Source organism: Limulus polyphemus, unplaced genomic scaffold (assembly GCF_000517525.1).
Source record: "Limulus polyphemus unplaced genomic scaffold, Limulus_polyphemus-2.1.2 Scaffold881, whole genome shotgun sequence".
Classification (NCBI taxonomy): Eukaryota; Metazoa; Arthropoda; class Merostomata; order Xiphosura; family Limulidae; genus Limulus; species Limulus polyphemus.
The window spans coordinates 196,357-212,630 of NW_013666491.1; the positions used below are offsets into that span (position 1 = coordinate 196,357).

At 34.9% G+C, this 16,274-nt stretch overlaps 1 protein-coding gene across 1 annotated transcript in view; it reads left to right on the forward strand.

The window, feature by feature from the left end:
• The first annotated feature begins 10,271 nt into the window (after nucleotides 1–10,271).
• LOC106461022 (protein timeless homolog) overlaps nucleotides 10,272–16,274 on the forward strand; it is a 43,841-nt gene continuing 37,838 nt past the window's right edge. Inside the window, exons 1-2 of the mRNA XM_022387830.1 lie at nucleotides 10,272–10,276; nucleotides 14,414–14,427. Of these exons, the coding sequence (XP_022243538.1) occupies nucleotides 10,274–10,276; nucleotides 14,414–14,427 (17 nt within the window). The 5' untranslated portion in view covers nucleotides 10,272–10,273. The remainder of the gene's footprint in view (nucleotides 10,277–14,413; nucleotides 14,428–16,274) is intronic.

Sequence of the window (16,274 nt, forward strand, 5' to 3'; positions counted from 1 at the left end):
ACGGCTAGCGCAGATAGCCCTCGTGTAGCTTTGCGCGAAATTCAAAAACAAACAAACAAACCTAATAAACGCCAAAAAGGATAACAAAGAAGAAGCTTTTGATTTTCTATATTGAGTTACACGAAACTGTGAATATAAATAATATTACCAGAGCTGGGGTCGATGATTTTCAAGAATCGTGCATAAAGACGTAGAAAGGAGCAAAATATAAAATAGAGCCCTTTGTTTCCTTGTTAAATCCTATATTTTAAACCATGTCTCCATGTTGGTCCAGTATGGTCGTGAGACAACCTTAAATAAACGTCTAAATTTCTTAGCGTTGCACAAGGATATCATGTATATAAAATATTTTAAGTTTAACTACATGGGTACTGAGTATATAGTAAATTGTTTACATAAAATATTATTTAGGTTTACTCTGAGCATAAACGTGATCAAAATGGTGCGCTAAGTTTGTTGAGTCGCGATAAAGAGTAAAAAAAAAGGACAAACTGAATCGTGAAAATCAGCTACCCCGACTCTGGTAATGTTATTATTTTTATTAATATTTTCATCTAATTCACTATACTAATAATTAGCTGTTTTTTGTACCTGAATCCCGCAAATCAGTTCAGCTGTCCCTGTTCTACTACTGTTTGTAGTCATAGTTTCGTGTAGTTCACTACACAAATTACAGAATTCTTTGCCATCCTTTTCGTCTTTATTAGGACCCGCAATAATTACTTGTTGTGCCATGACATAGCTGGAATATAGAATAATCCAATTATATATTAAGTTATTTTGAGCAGTGTAGTTAATTACCATTTTGTCTAATTAAAGTTTCTTAAAGGTAAATGAGGATTTTAAAGTTTTTGTTAGCTTTTTTCTCAGCCCCAAGTGGCACAGCGGTGTGTCTGCGGACTTACAACGCTAGAAACCTGGTTTCGATACCCGTGGTGGGCACAGATAGCCCATTGTGTAGCTTTGTGCGTAATTACAAACAAATACACACTCAAAGCTTATTCTAGCGTTTTTTATAAACCAGGTAAAATAATAGTAATGCTTTATATATATATATATATATATATATATCAAAATACAAATAAGAGCATAATAAGTCCTAACTTGAAGTACACGTGATCTTGTTGAAATTAAAGTATTTTGTTGATGAATGACATTAATCAACTATTTTTGGCGTCAAATAGCACGTGCAGTTATCAGCTCAAAGAAGTCAACGGCATACTGTCAAGAGAAACAACTTAAGCCTATAAAATATTGACTGACGGCAAACTATTTTCCTTCTTTAAGCCTATACTAACCAATTTTATGACTCTTTAACTTAGTTCTGATATATTTTAATAGCTTGGTTGTAAGTAAAAACTCAAACAGGAAATTAGCTCTTAAACTATCAGCTATTGAATGTGAAACTCATGATAAATATCCGTACTCGACGACTCCTCGGACATGGCGTTACGTTTGTTTCAGCAGTATTACTTCCGTCAATTTTGTTACTTCTTCACTAGTATTTGCATTGGGTTATCAATTATAGCTTGAGTGTTCGTCATTCGTATACAACATATACATCACATACATCATTATACATTACACTTTTACCAGCTTATAACTGTATTAACACCATCTACCAAAGATATCTTTTACCCGTTATATTGTTAGATCATATTTACTTTATATACCCCAGTGGGGCAGCGGTAAGTCTACGAGCTAACAACGCTAAAATCCGTGATTCCATTCCCCGCCGTGGACACAGCAGATAGTCCAATGTTGCTTTGCTCAGAAACAAACAATTAACTTTGTATAATAAGTTCTAATGTAAGATTAGTGTGATTAATTCTTGAAGTGAAAGTTTATTTTCGAACAAGCTTTATTACATTAACAATTAGACAATTGAAGTTTATGTCGAACTGAAAACTGTAAAAAGTTATTTTCTAGAAGAAAGCAGGCAGTCAAAGTGTTTTATATTTACCTGAAATTACAACCAGAAAAATGACTAATCCATGAAACTAATTATCTTTACATGTGTGGAAATAAGTAAATTAAGAACGATTGGGAAAATGTTTTAGTTCTGTTTAATTTATAGTTTGCTTCACATTGAGTGGATGTAAGCAATAAACAGTGTTATTAAAATCAATGCTTCACGAATTCCAATTTATGTAATACTTAAAGAAATAAAAATAAATTTTTTTATACATGGAATTAAATAAAAATAAAGTACTGATTCACGAATAGTTCAATGGGTTACTTGATTGTAAGTGAAAAATACCGTATCATCTCCTATTAGTTTTAGAGATATGTTGACATTCAACACACGTTTGTAGATATGTTGACATTCAACACACGTTTGTAGATATGTTGACATTCAACACACGTTTGTAGATATGTTGACATTCAACACACGTTTGTATAAGAAATGCTGTGTATATGTGTGTGTGTGTGTAGTTCCTATGAGAAACAACTACGAATAATCGGTGTTTAGATGTATCACGTACGTAAGTGTGCGCCGAGTATAAACGTATTTTTTGCGGTGTATTCTTGGATTTGAACGTGGTAGGCATATTCCTGAACAATTAAGTTCATCAAACTATATATATATACACACAAGTAATATGTAAATGAAGTGTGTAAAGAGCAGGCTAGTTTACATCTTTGCATTCAAACGAACAGAAATAATTATGACCATTAAAACAATGAAACAAGAAAGTTGTATCTAATTGTTTTAGATCGTACACGAGTCCAGCAGCTTGGTAGGTAAACACCATGCTTCTTGAAGTACGTACCAAAGCATAGATGGCTGAATGAGTAATTGGGTGGTGGTGTTTAACATGACAGTTTTTTTGTATAAACGTCGAAAAGACAAACGGCATCTCCGTCAGAGGTTGTCTTGTGTAACAAAAGGTCACGTGGGATTCTGCGTAAACATATACAGAGAACGTGCTCGTACATGTCTATAGGTATTATTAATGTTAGGGTGAAACTTTTTACAGTGAAAGATTTAAACCATGTCAGCTGTGACACAATAAAGCATTACTGCTCCTGTAAACATTTCAATAGCTTTAATAACTCAACCTTGAACTAGAAAAGGAATTAAAAAAACAACTGAAGAAATAATGTGCAACAATGAAATAAATTAAGTTCCAGTGAAATAGGAATAACTGATTAAAAGCCGTGTTTATTCTCTGATATAATAATTAATCTCAAGATATTTCGAGCGTTTTTATCTGTCTGTCTGTCCTTCCATTCTACTGTTTGTCTATTAATTAGAGTATCAGTTTTCTATCATTTGGTAGCCTCTAGTTCTGAGAGCTACTGATTACGAGGTCGTATAACCGTATTTCACGATATGTCAACATTTGGAGTTTATCAGTTCTTCGCGTTTCAGAACGTTTTCTACGTTATTCAAGGATGAAGGTTTTTTTTTTACTTTTTTGAACTCACTAAGAATGGAGTGGAAGATGGTAGACTAACGTTAACTTATCCTTGTAAGATTGTAATGTCGAAAAATATTTCAACGATAGTTCGACATTTTCAGTTTACGCATGATATTTGATACATTCTCAAGTCAACCATCTTGCACTAGGTTTATGAAATATTTTTACATTAATTTTCAGTTATGTATTTTACATTAAATACATACGTGTTGTGTTTAAAGATAATGGGAAAATGAAAAAAAAGGGAAAACAAAGAATTTTTGTTCTTCAAAACGTTGTTATAATAGTAAAAGATATCGAAGGAATGTGAATGATTAACTTAACCTCGCATTTTTATATAGGTTGCTGATGATTTTTTTTTATAAGTCCCCCTCGGTTCTGTTAATTCAAACACTTTCACTGGGTAACTCTGAGGAGCCGCGATATAGTTGCGGGGATCGTTATGTATGTGTTTTCTTATAGCAAAGCCACATCGGGTTATCTGCTGTGTCCACCGAGGGGAATCGAACCCCTGATTTTAGCGTTATAAATCCGTAGACTTACCCCTGTTCAAGTGGGGGACACGAGGGCCGTTGCACATACATATATGTTTCATCCCAAATGACCCCAACACTGAAAAGTCTCCACAATAATAATATGTATCATTATAATAAAAAAAGAAAGTGACTGTGATGAGAACAAAGTAACTTTATTTCTATGGACTTACGGGTTTTGGAGTTCTCAGTCAACACGGCTAATGTCTAAAGGAGAAAGGGGGTTTGAAACAAGAAAGTTTGTGATCCCTGGTATAAAGGATTGTGTGTGTGTATAGGGGGTAAAAGGTATGTGGAAGATAACTTTTCTTCAGCCTTGATTTATTTTTTTTTTTAAGAGAAGCAAAGAGCAGTATATCACATTAATGGTAAGACAGTATACTTTCGGTGTCTATATAAATAAAAATGTTTGGTAATCTAAATGAATTAGGAACTTGTTCAAAATATCAGTTTTCATCAGTAACAACTGCGGAGATATTACTGTTATAATACTGTATTTTATTTTGCATTCATCAACTGATTTATACTTTTAATGTGTGATATTCCGTTTGCCAAAATTCGAATGAACGTGGGTTGAGCGTGGCTTAGTGGTGAGCGTGTCTGATTGTGAATCTGAGGTTTCCTGGTTTCGTTTCTTCCTGTCGCAAAACCGCTCCCCACTTTGAAATCATAGGTGCGTTATAAGAATGACGGTCGAATCTCACTATTCGATCATAGTAGCCCAAGAGTTGGCGGTGATGCTGCTGATTAAGAGGCTTCCTTCTAGTCTACCAGTTCGAAACAAGAGCGGCTAGCGCATATATCTCTTTTTATACTTCCGCGGCGAATTTCCGAAAGTAGTGTGTTGTGCAGCCAAAACAACCTGCAGGGCACACTGTGTATTATTAATCGAAGTGATAGTTTAGCAATTTTCCACTTCCTGTAGCTCGGACTGTGATAATCCAAACTATCACATATTTTCAGTAAATGTGCTCTACTGGACCCTTACTTCACATAGCAACTTTCAAAGCAATACATTAAGAAATACAGGAGATATAAAATCTTCAATTTTGTTTGAATTTCTTCCTGTTTCTCTTTCTTCGAACCGAAAGTACGGAACTTTATTTGATAGAAAAACTTACTTAACTTTCATGGATTTGTTTTTCAAATTTGGAACACTGTTTTTTTACAACCTAAATTAGGTATCAAATTTGGTCTAAATATAAGCCACAAGTTATACAACAAAAACCGCTCAATTTTGACCCAAATTTTGGGGCAAGCCTATGCTCAATTCTTTTTTGGCAGCACCTTTTTTTTCTCACATAAAGTGATTTTGATTAGATTAATGTAACAGTTATAATAGCATTTTGATGAACTGCAAAATGAAGAAAGCTGTAGAACTAGTTACGCTTGAGCTTTAAGGTGTAATTTTGTAATAAGTTTGGGACATTACTGGTGAAACAGTTTGAGGATTCAGACGTGCAACATTTGTTTTTATCAAGGGAGAGTATTTTAGGTCGAAACTTTATACGTTTTTCGTTTTTTTATAATACCGATGATAAACAGAAAATGTTGTAATTATGATTATCTTATGTGAATCCTAGATTAAACCCTGACCTATATTTAATCCACCATAAGATTGTATCAGATCTTATGAACAGCACCAAAATGTAACTTTTAATAGTCACTAAAGTGACTTCTGAACATCAAACAATCTGAGAAGGTGACAGTCATTGAAATATAACTTCAGGCGTTAATTCACCAAAGAAGATAAATTATGATATAGAGGGCACGTGATTTGGAAATAACTGGATCACTATAGGTCTAAGAAACCCAAATTAGTAGAACCGTCTGGAATGATTAACTGTAGACAGATTCTAGTCAGTGGTTGACGGGCAATATCAGAGCAGTCTTATGATATTCCAGATTGGTGATTTATGGTTAAAGTTTAACAGATGTTGATACTTGATTGTATTATGTGTGTGTGTGTTAAAACTGTTTCCTCTTCAGTAAGTAATCTCTCATCAGTGAAACAGAAATTATGTTATAGGTGATAAACTACAACGATTTCATATAATTGTATATATTGCAATAGCTGAGAGAAATGACGTGATTTATAGTTTAGAGAAAGCTGCTATTTCTAAATAAATAAATTTTATAACTGTTATTTTTAAACTATGATAAATAGATTTAGCTAATAAGATTACGGCGCTGGACTAGCAATTTACGGGACATGGGTTGGAATCCCCGTCGCCTAATATGCTATCCCGAAAGGGCTTGGGATCGTTATAATGAGACGACCAATGCCACTATTCGTTGGTAATAGATTAGCCCAAAAGATGGCGGTGGGTGATGTTGACTAGTTGCATTCCTTCTAGGCCCGGCATGGCCAGGTGGTTAGGGCGCTCGACTCGCAATCTGCGGGTCGCGGGTTCGAATCCCCGTCCCACCAAACATGCTCGCCCTTTCAGCCGTGAGGGCGTTATAATGTGACGGTCAATCACACTATTCGTTGGTAAAAGAGTTGGCGGTGGGTGGTGATGACTAGCTGCCTTCCCTCTAGTCTTACACGGCTACCTGGAGAGGAGATGGGCGCCACCAGCTAAATCTGCCCGAGAATCATCGACGATGCATCATCATCTAGGGTGCCTTGGGATTCAAATAAAAGAAAGATTACGCGTATCTGACAGTTTTAAATATTTTTGAGATTATGTCAAATCTTGATACACAGTAAGAAAAATAAGACGTAAAATAGTAAAAATGATAGAGGTTATAAAAATAATACGATATAAATGTTTTCTGTTTTTCTTATTTACACCATTTTTAAGCCTTTGTTTTATTTTTATTTAAATGTCCATCATTGCAACTTATTTCCCTTCGTTATAAAAACAAATAACGGACAACACCGGTACTATTGGTTGGTGAGTCGACTTGTTTGCTGTTAAGCACAAAGCCTCTTTAGCGTTGAGCCACCCGGGGAGGGAGGGAGGGGGTGATTCATCACCGAGTCCTAATCACCTAATCTAGAAAGTTTTTTTAATGATTTAATTATGATTGATTGATGGAAGTGTACCATCAATTTTTCACTTGTTTTAGCAATAAAATTAATGTCTACTATTTTATTAAAGATACTATGCAAACATTTTTTGAAATAGTATGTCGTGTGGTTTTTAATCTCCACTTTAAACTACTTAATTTTTACGCTTAAAGTAGACGCTATATTCTTGTATAGAATACAGATAAAATTAAAACAGCGGCAAAGAGCATGTTTCTATCTCTAATAAACGAATAATGTTGATTTTAAGTTTTAGGCATCATTTCCAAGACAAAAATGTCTTTCTATTCTAGTGAGCAAACATTTTCAGTCGATACAAGTAAAATAACACAGTGAGCAAAAAATTATTTCATATTTATTATTCGCTGTCATGGAAGCAGTTTCACAGCTTTACTTTTATCTTGTGGACTGAACCAGATGGAGTTTGATTCCAATATGAACACTTCTTTAATTTCTTGTTCAGTTAATATGTCCACAGCTTTCAGGCTCCAGTTGAAGTTGGTATACAATGCTGTTAATTTCATTAAACAGAAGGATTGCATTTTTTATTTTTCATTCCATTTCAAGCTTTGATAGCTTTTTTCTTTGGGTTATAGATTTTTATTACTGATAGGACAGAGCATTTGCTTCTATGGTGGGTTGAGGTGGAGTTCTGTCACTTGCATCCTGATTTACTTTAGTCCTGAATTTAATAGAAATTCTCAACATCAATGTTTTTAGCAGACACCCTCTAAACTTTGCGAGTTGCTCCGTTATATTCAGCTTTCGCTTTAATATTAAAGATTGTGATTAGAATGACCGATTAATATATGACTCTACTCGTGTATATTATTATTATTATTAAGCTAACATCTATATTAAAAAAATAGTCTTAAATTATCAAAATAGCTCAACCTCCGGTAGAAATAATTTTAACAGTATTTTTAAGACAGACTATGACGTGGCACATCATTGGAAATATAGTGAAATAAAAAATACATAGCGTTTTTCATGTATCTTACCTGAAGTTAATATTGTCAAAAGTTAGATGTGATGGTAATATAAATGACAATATCTAGTTTTACACTAGATTAACACAAAACTGGTATCAGTGCATTGAAGAAGGTCTGTATTAATATATAATATGTCACAATATGGGGTATTTTATTATATAATCATCTGACATTATCATATTTCAAAGGTTACATGGTCGTGTTTTGAACTATATTTGGGCCTTTTGAGTTTAAAAGGCCGAAAAATAAGTTCCACATGAGCTAGAATGGCTTAAGAAGATTCATAATATTCATAAGATTATGTGTCACTTTTTTCGTTGTAGGTTTGATCTGTATCATAACGTTTTGGCAGGGTGTAAAAATGTGTATGGTGTTTTTGATTGTCGAAAATCCGCACAAATTATACATTATGGAAAGCTCATTAAAATCCATGCAGATTATACATTATGGAAAGCTCATTAAAATCCATGCAAATTATATATTATGGAAAGCTCGTTAAAATCCATGCAAATTATACATTATGGAAAGCTCATTAAAATCCATGCAAATTATACATTATGGAAAGCTCATTAAAATCCATGCAAATTATACATTATGGAAAGCTCATTAAAATCCATGCAAATTATACATTATGGAAAGCTCGTTAAAATCCATGCAAATTATACATTATGGAAAGCTCATTAAAATCCATGCAAATTATACATTATGGAAAGCTCATTTGGCCCTCGTCTTATATTGCAACTCATGTTTGTCGATATTTTTATAATTAAAAAAAAATGTAATATTATCTATGTCTCGTATCCTTTAAAGTTACCCACCCACATCAGCAGTATCAGTCATAAGCTTTTTCAGTAAAAAAAGTATTTTTAGCAACTGTAACGATTTTCCTGAAAGTACCGTTGCTGTGGAATGATTCTTTTGTACTAAAACTTTACAACTAACCTGTAATTACAGCAGAATATTAATGCTGACTTCCGGGGAGATTTATATCATATGTGCATTTATTGCAGTATAAGTAATAATTAATGTTCAGGATATAGGAGACACGTTACTGTTGTTTCATAAAAACACATATATATATTTTCTCAATAATCTTCCTTCTCATTCTCTTCATCACTACTGTTCATCATCCTTTACGTTGGATTGGTTATAGCATTCCTCTATGCAATCACAAGATTCAGTACAAGATAGATCGTTGATCTTACACTGGTAAGTGCTTCTGGTGGAAGCTAAACTTCACACTTACAGGTTAAGAGCTTCATTAACACTGGCATCAGAAACCCATTCCTTACTTTGTGGTACAGCCCCTACAGGGGTATTATCAGCCTTCTTCTGAATCTTAGAGGTTTACACACAGTGTGAAGTTGGTAATCCCTATGTTTTTTTAAACATTTGATCTGATTGAGGGAGTATACATTTCCTTGGACGCTGAGTGTTCTGGTGTACCAGTTGTTTGGTCTGTAATATATAGGACTTGTAGCAGCTTTTATGCCGGAAAACTGCCAAGCTGGAAAAATCTGAATGCTGCAATCTGAAAATGTTACATTTCGCCTTCTCTGAGCAGCAACTATAAATTTTCGAAGTGATTTCTTTGTTGTTTGCTAAGGGGTTATTTTGATCGATTCAGGCACCTGAGACACCCAGTTTGTGCTCCTCTTCCTCTTAGCATTTGGTTCTGCATTACCTTACTCCATTCTTCTAATCATATATATATATATATATAAATAATTGATGTTCTTTACCACAAGCATCCAAGCTGGCGTGTACAGTGAAATGGAAAAGCCATGTGTAGGTTTTTTAAACAGTGTGCTTACCAACTGTTATGTTTTTTTGGGGGTTTCCTTTGATTTCTCAGTTTTGCATGGGCTTGTTTTATAGATGGAAGGTTTTTGCACCACCGTAAAACAAATGTATGTGAATTTGGGCATAAAAGATTAAAAAAAGACCACTAAGAACATTGCTGACAGAATGAAAACCTCCCAAATAACCTAAGAAGCCATATAAATGCCATTTCATTCATCTTACACATAATACATTTGATAGTTTGAACTAAAAAACGTATCATTAGTTTGAAAAAAAACCCAGCAAAAAACAGTTATCTTAGTTTTGCGTATACTGACTCAACAGTTTTTAGTTTATCTTCAGAAATGTAAATTTTGATTTGTTGCTTTCAAAGTTCTAATAAACTCTATGCCACTGCTCACTTCTACAGCCGGGCATTTCCACCTCTATTTACAACGATTTTTCTATATAGCGTGAAATACCGAATAGCAATAACCAATACATTTAATGGTAAATGTTTGCAATTTCAGTTAAACTAAAGACATGGTACAAGTTACATTTGAAGGATACAAGAATATAAGAGCATAGATATAAATATCCTAATATATTTCTATGTGTGAAAATATAATGAAAAGGGTTATGTGTAAGTATATGCTCTCGAAAGATCCATTTCCAGCAGTAAGAATTCTGTACCGTGGGTTGACATTGGCATGGTAATGTAGGGAAAACTATATACATTTTTTCAAAAAGGAACATTTTGGACACCGAACCTAAACATAACGGGAAGATATCGATTAAATCTAAGTGGCAAAACACTGACACATAACCTGAAGGATCTTATAAACCTTCTCAAAACTTCTAGCTCAGGGGAAACACGTTTTTCAGTTATCTAAAGTCAAAAGGTCCTAAAACAGCTCAAAACATGACTCTGTTTGATCTCTGAAAATGTGTCATGATCATAATACCCACACTTTAACATACTGATACCTCCACACCTAATGTTTTAAAATGTGAATTTAATGAAAAACGGCCTGTAATTTTATTTTACCACATTGCCAATGATTTACACAATCTAGAAGGATGTAGTAGTACCTAGTCCATTTCAAAAACACTGGAAAAATTATCTCAACCGGGGGTTAAGTATGTTTGTTTCTACTTAAGCGCAAAGCGACACAATGGGCTATATGTGCTGTGCCCACCACGGGTATAGAAGCCCGGTTTCTAGCGTTATAAGTCCGAAGATTTACTGCTGTGCCACTGTGGGCAGGGATGAAGTTCCTCACCAGATTTGCTAGGTTTTATTGTTGCGTATAGAAAGAAGTACATCAGTTTCGTTACTGACGCAACACGTGGTCTTTTTTTTTATGTAGCCGTTATTGTTTCTACCTATTTACTCTAATTATACGATAACTTTTCACTAGAAAAATAGAATTTTTAGACTCTCATTTATTCAAACGTTCGAGGCTGTGTTTTGATATGAGATTATACTTTCGTTAAAGAAAACCGTTACTAACAAGAACGATAAGGCAGGCTCGAAACACTAATCTTAGGGTTTACTAGTTGTTAATTTCTTCACCAAAACGTACATTTCAGTGAAAAAGAGATGACGCAGAGGCCTAATCTGTTCGACCACAGTGGCCCAGCGGTATATCTGCGGACCTACAACGCCAAAAACCGGGTTTCGATACCCGTCATGGGCAGAGCACAGATAGCCCAATGTGTAGCTTTGTGCTTAATTTAAAACAACAACCTAATATATTCTTTGATTCGCTACTTCCGCTGCAGCAGACTAGTTTCGCTGAATTCACAGCTCATCAGTACTGCTTGGAAGAGCGAAGCAAATAAATAAAGCAGGTCTCATATAGTTGTGTAATGTAAGCAGTTTATTTGGTTTTGATGTATCTGTTATTATTATTCAGCGGACTAACCGGATTGTTTACTTATTTCTACTTTTTGATATAGTTTCAATGCATTTTGGGAAATTTAATAGCATTAATATTGAAACAAGAGAGAATCCTCAATACCCGCGGCACTTAATATTCCTGTAGACAGGATTAGAGTAAATTAATCTATGATACATTTTCCCCCCTCTTTATATTAGCCATATTTTTGTGCGCCACTAATACCAAGGGTATACCCGATTCGGTTTTATTACCCATCAGGATCTCTTCCATCCAACCTTCAAATTGAAATTCTTTTAAGCACAATTAGAGTAAATTAATCAATGAGACCTTGGGCATGCATCAATCGAAAGGGTTTGATCTTCTGAGTCAAAAACTGTAATTAGATCTCAAATCGGTGAAGAGATGACGGAATATGAGCCAAAAGTTTGTACTTGAAAAAAAAACCCAACAAACTCAGAACCGCTATGCCGTGACTAAAACTGTTTAAAACATACATTTCACTAGATACAGTAATAGAAAATAAATATATCAGTCGTATAGATAACAATTGTGTATTTGAATATTTTTAAATGATTTAAGTTCAGGGTTAGACTCCAGAAGAAAATGCTGAACAAACTGTTGAGGGTTATCTAAAGAGGGGATAAAATGGCAAAATTTAAACTTTTCAAAACTTCTGTTCAAGACAAATAATTGTGAATATGAAAAATGGCATTTCCCCAAAAATAATGGATACCGTCGAATGTAACTGGTTAATTTTTAATGTAAAATTGTGAACACACCTGTAAATATTATAAGTCAACAGGACTCGTTCATTTCTGGTGCCGTTACACTCAGTTTAATTAATTTTGATATGTTAACGTTCTAGCAATTTCATGTATAAGTTTCATAATATAGTATATTAATTAGTAATTATATTCTATATAGTTTGTAGGGACATAAAGTTGTTTCAAACATCCAAATGACTGTTTCTTCAGTTAATATTCCCCCCCCCCCAGTGGCTTAGTGGTAAGCCTAATAATGCTAAAAATTGGGTTTTGATACCCGTGGTAGTTTGTGCTTTTACCGCAAACAGATCAATTAATTCACAATGGAAGCGAAGAGATATATATTCGATTGCATCTTCCATGCTTTGTGTGTATTCCATTGAGTGTTTGTGTGTATGTGTATATTGTTACGTATCTGCTTGTTTGATAATTTCCTGTAAAACTTCTTTCCGAGTGACTTCAGCGATACAAGTCCCTTTTTGATTAAATCTATTTCATTCTTTCTCGTTACAAACTTTGTAATACAATTAATTTCCTCTGTCACTTTAAACTTAACAACCTTTATAACACACGTTATAAATCATATTGATTCACACACTTTACTTACGGTGCCTACTGTTCGCTTGATTCAGTTATCTCTATCTTCAATCTATCTGCATATCTATCTATCGATGGCTTACTAAAAAAGAGGGCGTTTAGCAAACACTGGAACATTTGCGAGGTTCCCCGATAAGTCATGATCCTTCTAGAAACTCCAGCGCGCATGCTTCCAGCGTCGCGTGACTTCGCTGTCGTAACAATATATAAGGAAACATGAAAAAAGCACTTTAAAGATTTAATGTGAATGTTTTATGAACTGTTCCGAAAGCATTTTTCTGAATATTTCTTAATCCATGTAAATGTCCAGTGGTCGGTCAGCCTTTTCAAAACTAATCAGTTTTTTAAATTATTTGAGAAGTGTTCTCGCTCGCGCGTTTTCGGTGCCACGATTTTTTATGTATTTCAATCTCCATATCATATCTAGTATAGTCGAGAGAATATATTTAACTGAACTTATGTTGTATACAAATAACATGCAAAACGTGCGGTTTAGAACAAGAGTTTATATATCTGCATTAAAAAAATCTCTGAGAAAAAGTGGCCGCTTCAATTTCGTCATGTTATTCACGTGCCACAGAAAACGACGATACTTTGAATTGAAATAACGTTCTCCATTCCAAAGCTGGTGTACTGTGTAGGTTTGTTTGTGCATAATTCATACACTGCAGTCGAAAAGGTCGGTGTTGCTTGTATGATTCGACAAGCAGAGTTGGAAGCTTACTAGTTTATTTATGTGTAGCTGTAAATATACGCGCATTTATCAAACAGAACAGTAGTTTTGTAGCCAAGACAAAAACAAAAATGGAGAAACAAAACTACTGTAGTCTTTCTATTTGCATAGTTTGCTTATTATGCATGAAATATGCATGTTTGTTATTCTTTTCAAGAATTAAAAATCAGAAATGCTTTGCTTTATCCAGAACCTTGTGCATCTCCAGAACAGGCCTGTAAAATTTCATTCACCAGCTTTGCATACTTTTGATTATAGAGGCACGTGAAGTTTTGCATAAAATTTCAAAATTTTCAGTACCTCCAATCTTTGTCCAGCAATTAGAAGAAGAAAAAGTGCAAATATTCCTTATCGAATGTGAAGAGCGGGACTCAGTATGCAGAATTGTGCAAAGTTTAATTGTAAAAATGTAAAATCTACTTTAAAATAGGATAACCCGTACTTTGCCATTCTTCGCCGCTGAGGGAAGAAACTTCAAAAAGTAGCCAGGTTAGGGCGCTTGACTCAGAATCTGAGGGTCGCGGGTTCGAATCCCAGTCCCACCAAACATGCTCGTCTTTTCAGCCGTGGAGGTGTTATAAAGTGACGGTCAATCCTACTATTCGTTGGTAAAAGAGTAGCCCAAGAGTTGGTGGTGGGTCGTGCTGAGACTTCATCAAAGATGTTTTGCGTTTTAAACATCACGTGAATGACTTCATTTTTAAAGCAGTTAGAAGCTTACATAAATAAGTCTCGTCTTTCACTGCTAAATTGTGGACGGCTAGCGCAGATAGCTCTCATGAAGCTTTGCGCGAAATTCAAAAACAAACAAACAGGGCAGTAGCTAGTAGCGATTGAAGGAAGAGGTCACTGAACCTGATCCTCACAGGTCTAAAAGACTTAAATACCGATACCTGGATCAGAGCCAGTAGCGAACGCTGGATTGAGCGCTTACAACGCGAGCTGCTAGAGACCACGGCTAGCTGATCTTTACTTTATATCTCGTAAATTGTACGACATACTAATCCTAGCGGTATGAAGCAATAATATACTTCTACTTAACTAAATAAACACTTTTCTTGAAAGCCTGCCACACCAGCAATGAATATAAAAGCAATTAATTAAAAAATACACTCCTCGCTCATGTTCCCAGTGTTCATTTCGCATAGTTCAGCTCAAAAAAGAGAGTTCATCCATTGTCACTGCAGATTCCGACTCGCACGTTGTTATTTTGAAACCTATGTAATCCAACTCTATGTAATCTACTTCATAACGTGTGTAATATTAACAATATCCTGAACTGTGTATTACTTCCCTATGTGTCTAGGGTTGATGTAAAAATACGTGAAAGTAGGAGCTAAGCTGAATATAAATTTAGTTTTACAGCACATGATAATAAAATGATGTAATGTTAGTAATGCCAAGCTGCTTTATTTTGTTGTGTTTATACCGCTACTATTTGAGCTAAAACAGAATTGTGGATATTTGTTTGTTTTAGATGACCTTGCTTTCATATAGGTAGGTTAGCGTTGTCGGCTTCTTGATCAATATATAAGCGTGTGAATGTATTAGGTTGTCAACTAATTAGTGTCGCTATTTTTAGATGGAAAACTCGAACAACTTATACAAAACATTTAGTAATGAAAAAAATCTCCATTCTTATCGATGATACTTTTCTATCTTACAAACAGGTTGTTAATGCCCCGATTAGAGAAATCAATTGGCTTTGAAGCAAAAAAAAAAAAAAAACATGTCGATATCATCTTTAACACCTTCCACATCTGCACAGGTTTTCCCATTAAGATGGTGTTGCAGCGAACGAAAAAGATGGTAATCTGATGGTGCCATATCTGGAGAATATGGTGGGTGGGGGAGAACTTCCCAACCCAACTCCATAATCTTGTGTTGCGTCAAACGTGCCACTTGTGGACGTGCATTGACGTGGAGAAGAACACCTTTCCGCTTGACTAGTGAAGGTCTTTTCTGATGAAGGGCTTGGTTTAAACGTTCCAATTGCTGACTATAGATCTCTTCATTGACAGTTCGCCGTGGATTGAGAAGTTCGAAAGTAATTACTCCTTTGATGTCCCACAAAATGCAAAACATCATTTTCTGCGGATGGAGTCCAGGTTTTGGGGTCGGAAGTGATTTTTGTCTAAGACTGAGCCATTGTTTTTGGCGTTTTATATTCGCATAGAGAATCCATTTTTTATCACCGGTGACAATTCAGTCCAAAAAATGGTTCACGTGCCAGAAGACGAAGCAACGTTCACACGTTGGAAACGATGACCATCGGAGAGTTTGTGAGGCACCCAAACAAATTCTTTATGGAGTTTTCCCATATTCCTTAGATGTTTACGTATTGTTTCATGAGAGATATGCAATTTCAGGGCCATTTCACGAGGGTGTTGCCATCAATATCAATTCCAACACGTCGGCCCCTGCTATCACAGTTTTTAAGGCTAAAGTTACCTGAACGAAATTCTGAACCATCGTTGAGACTTCTTGTTTGTTTGTTTGAAGTTAAGCTA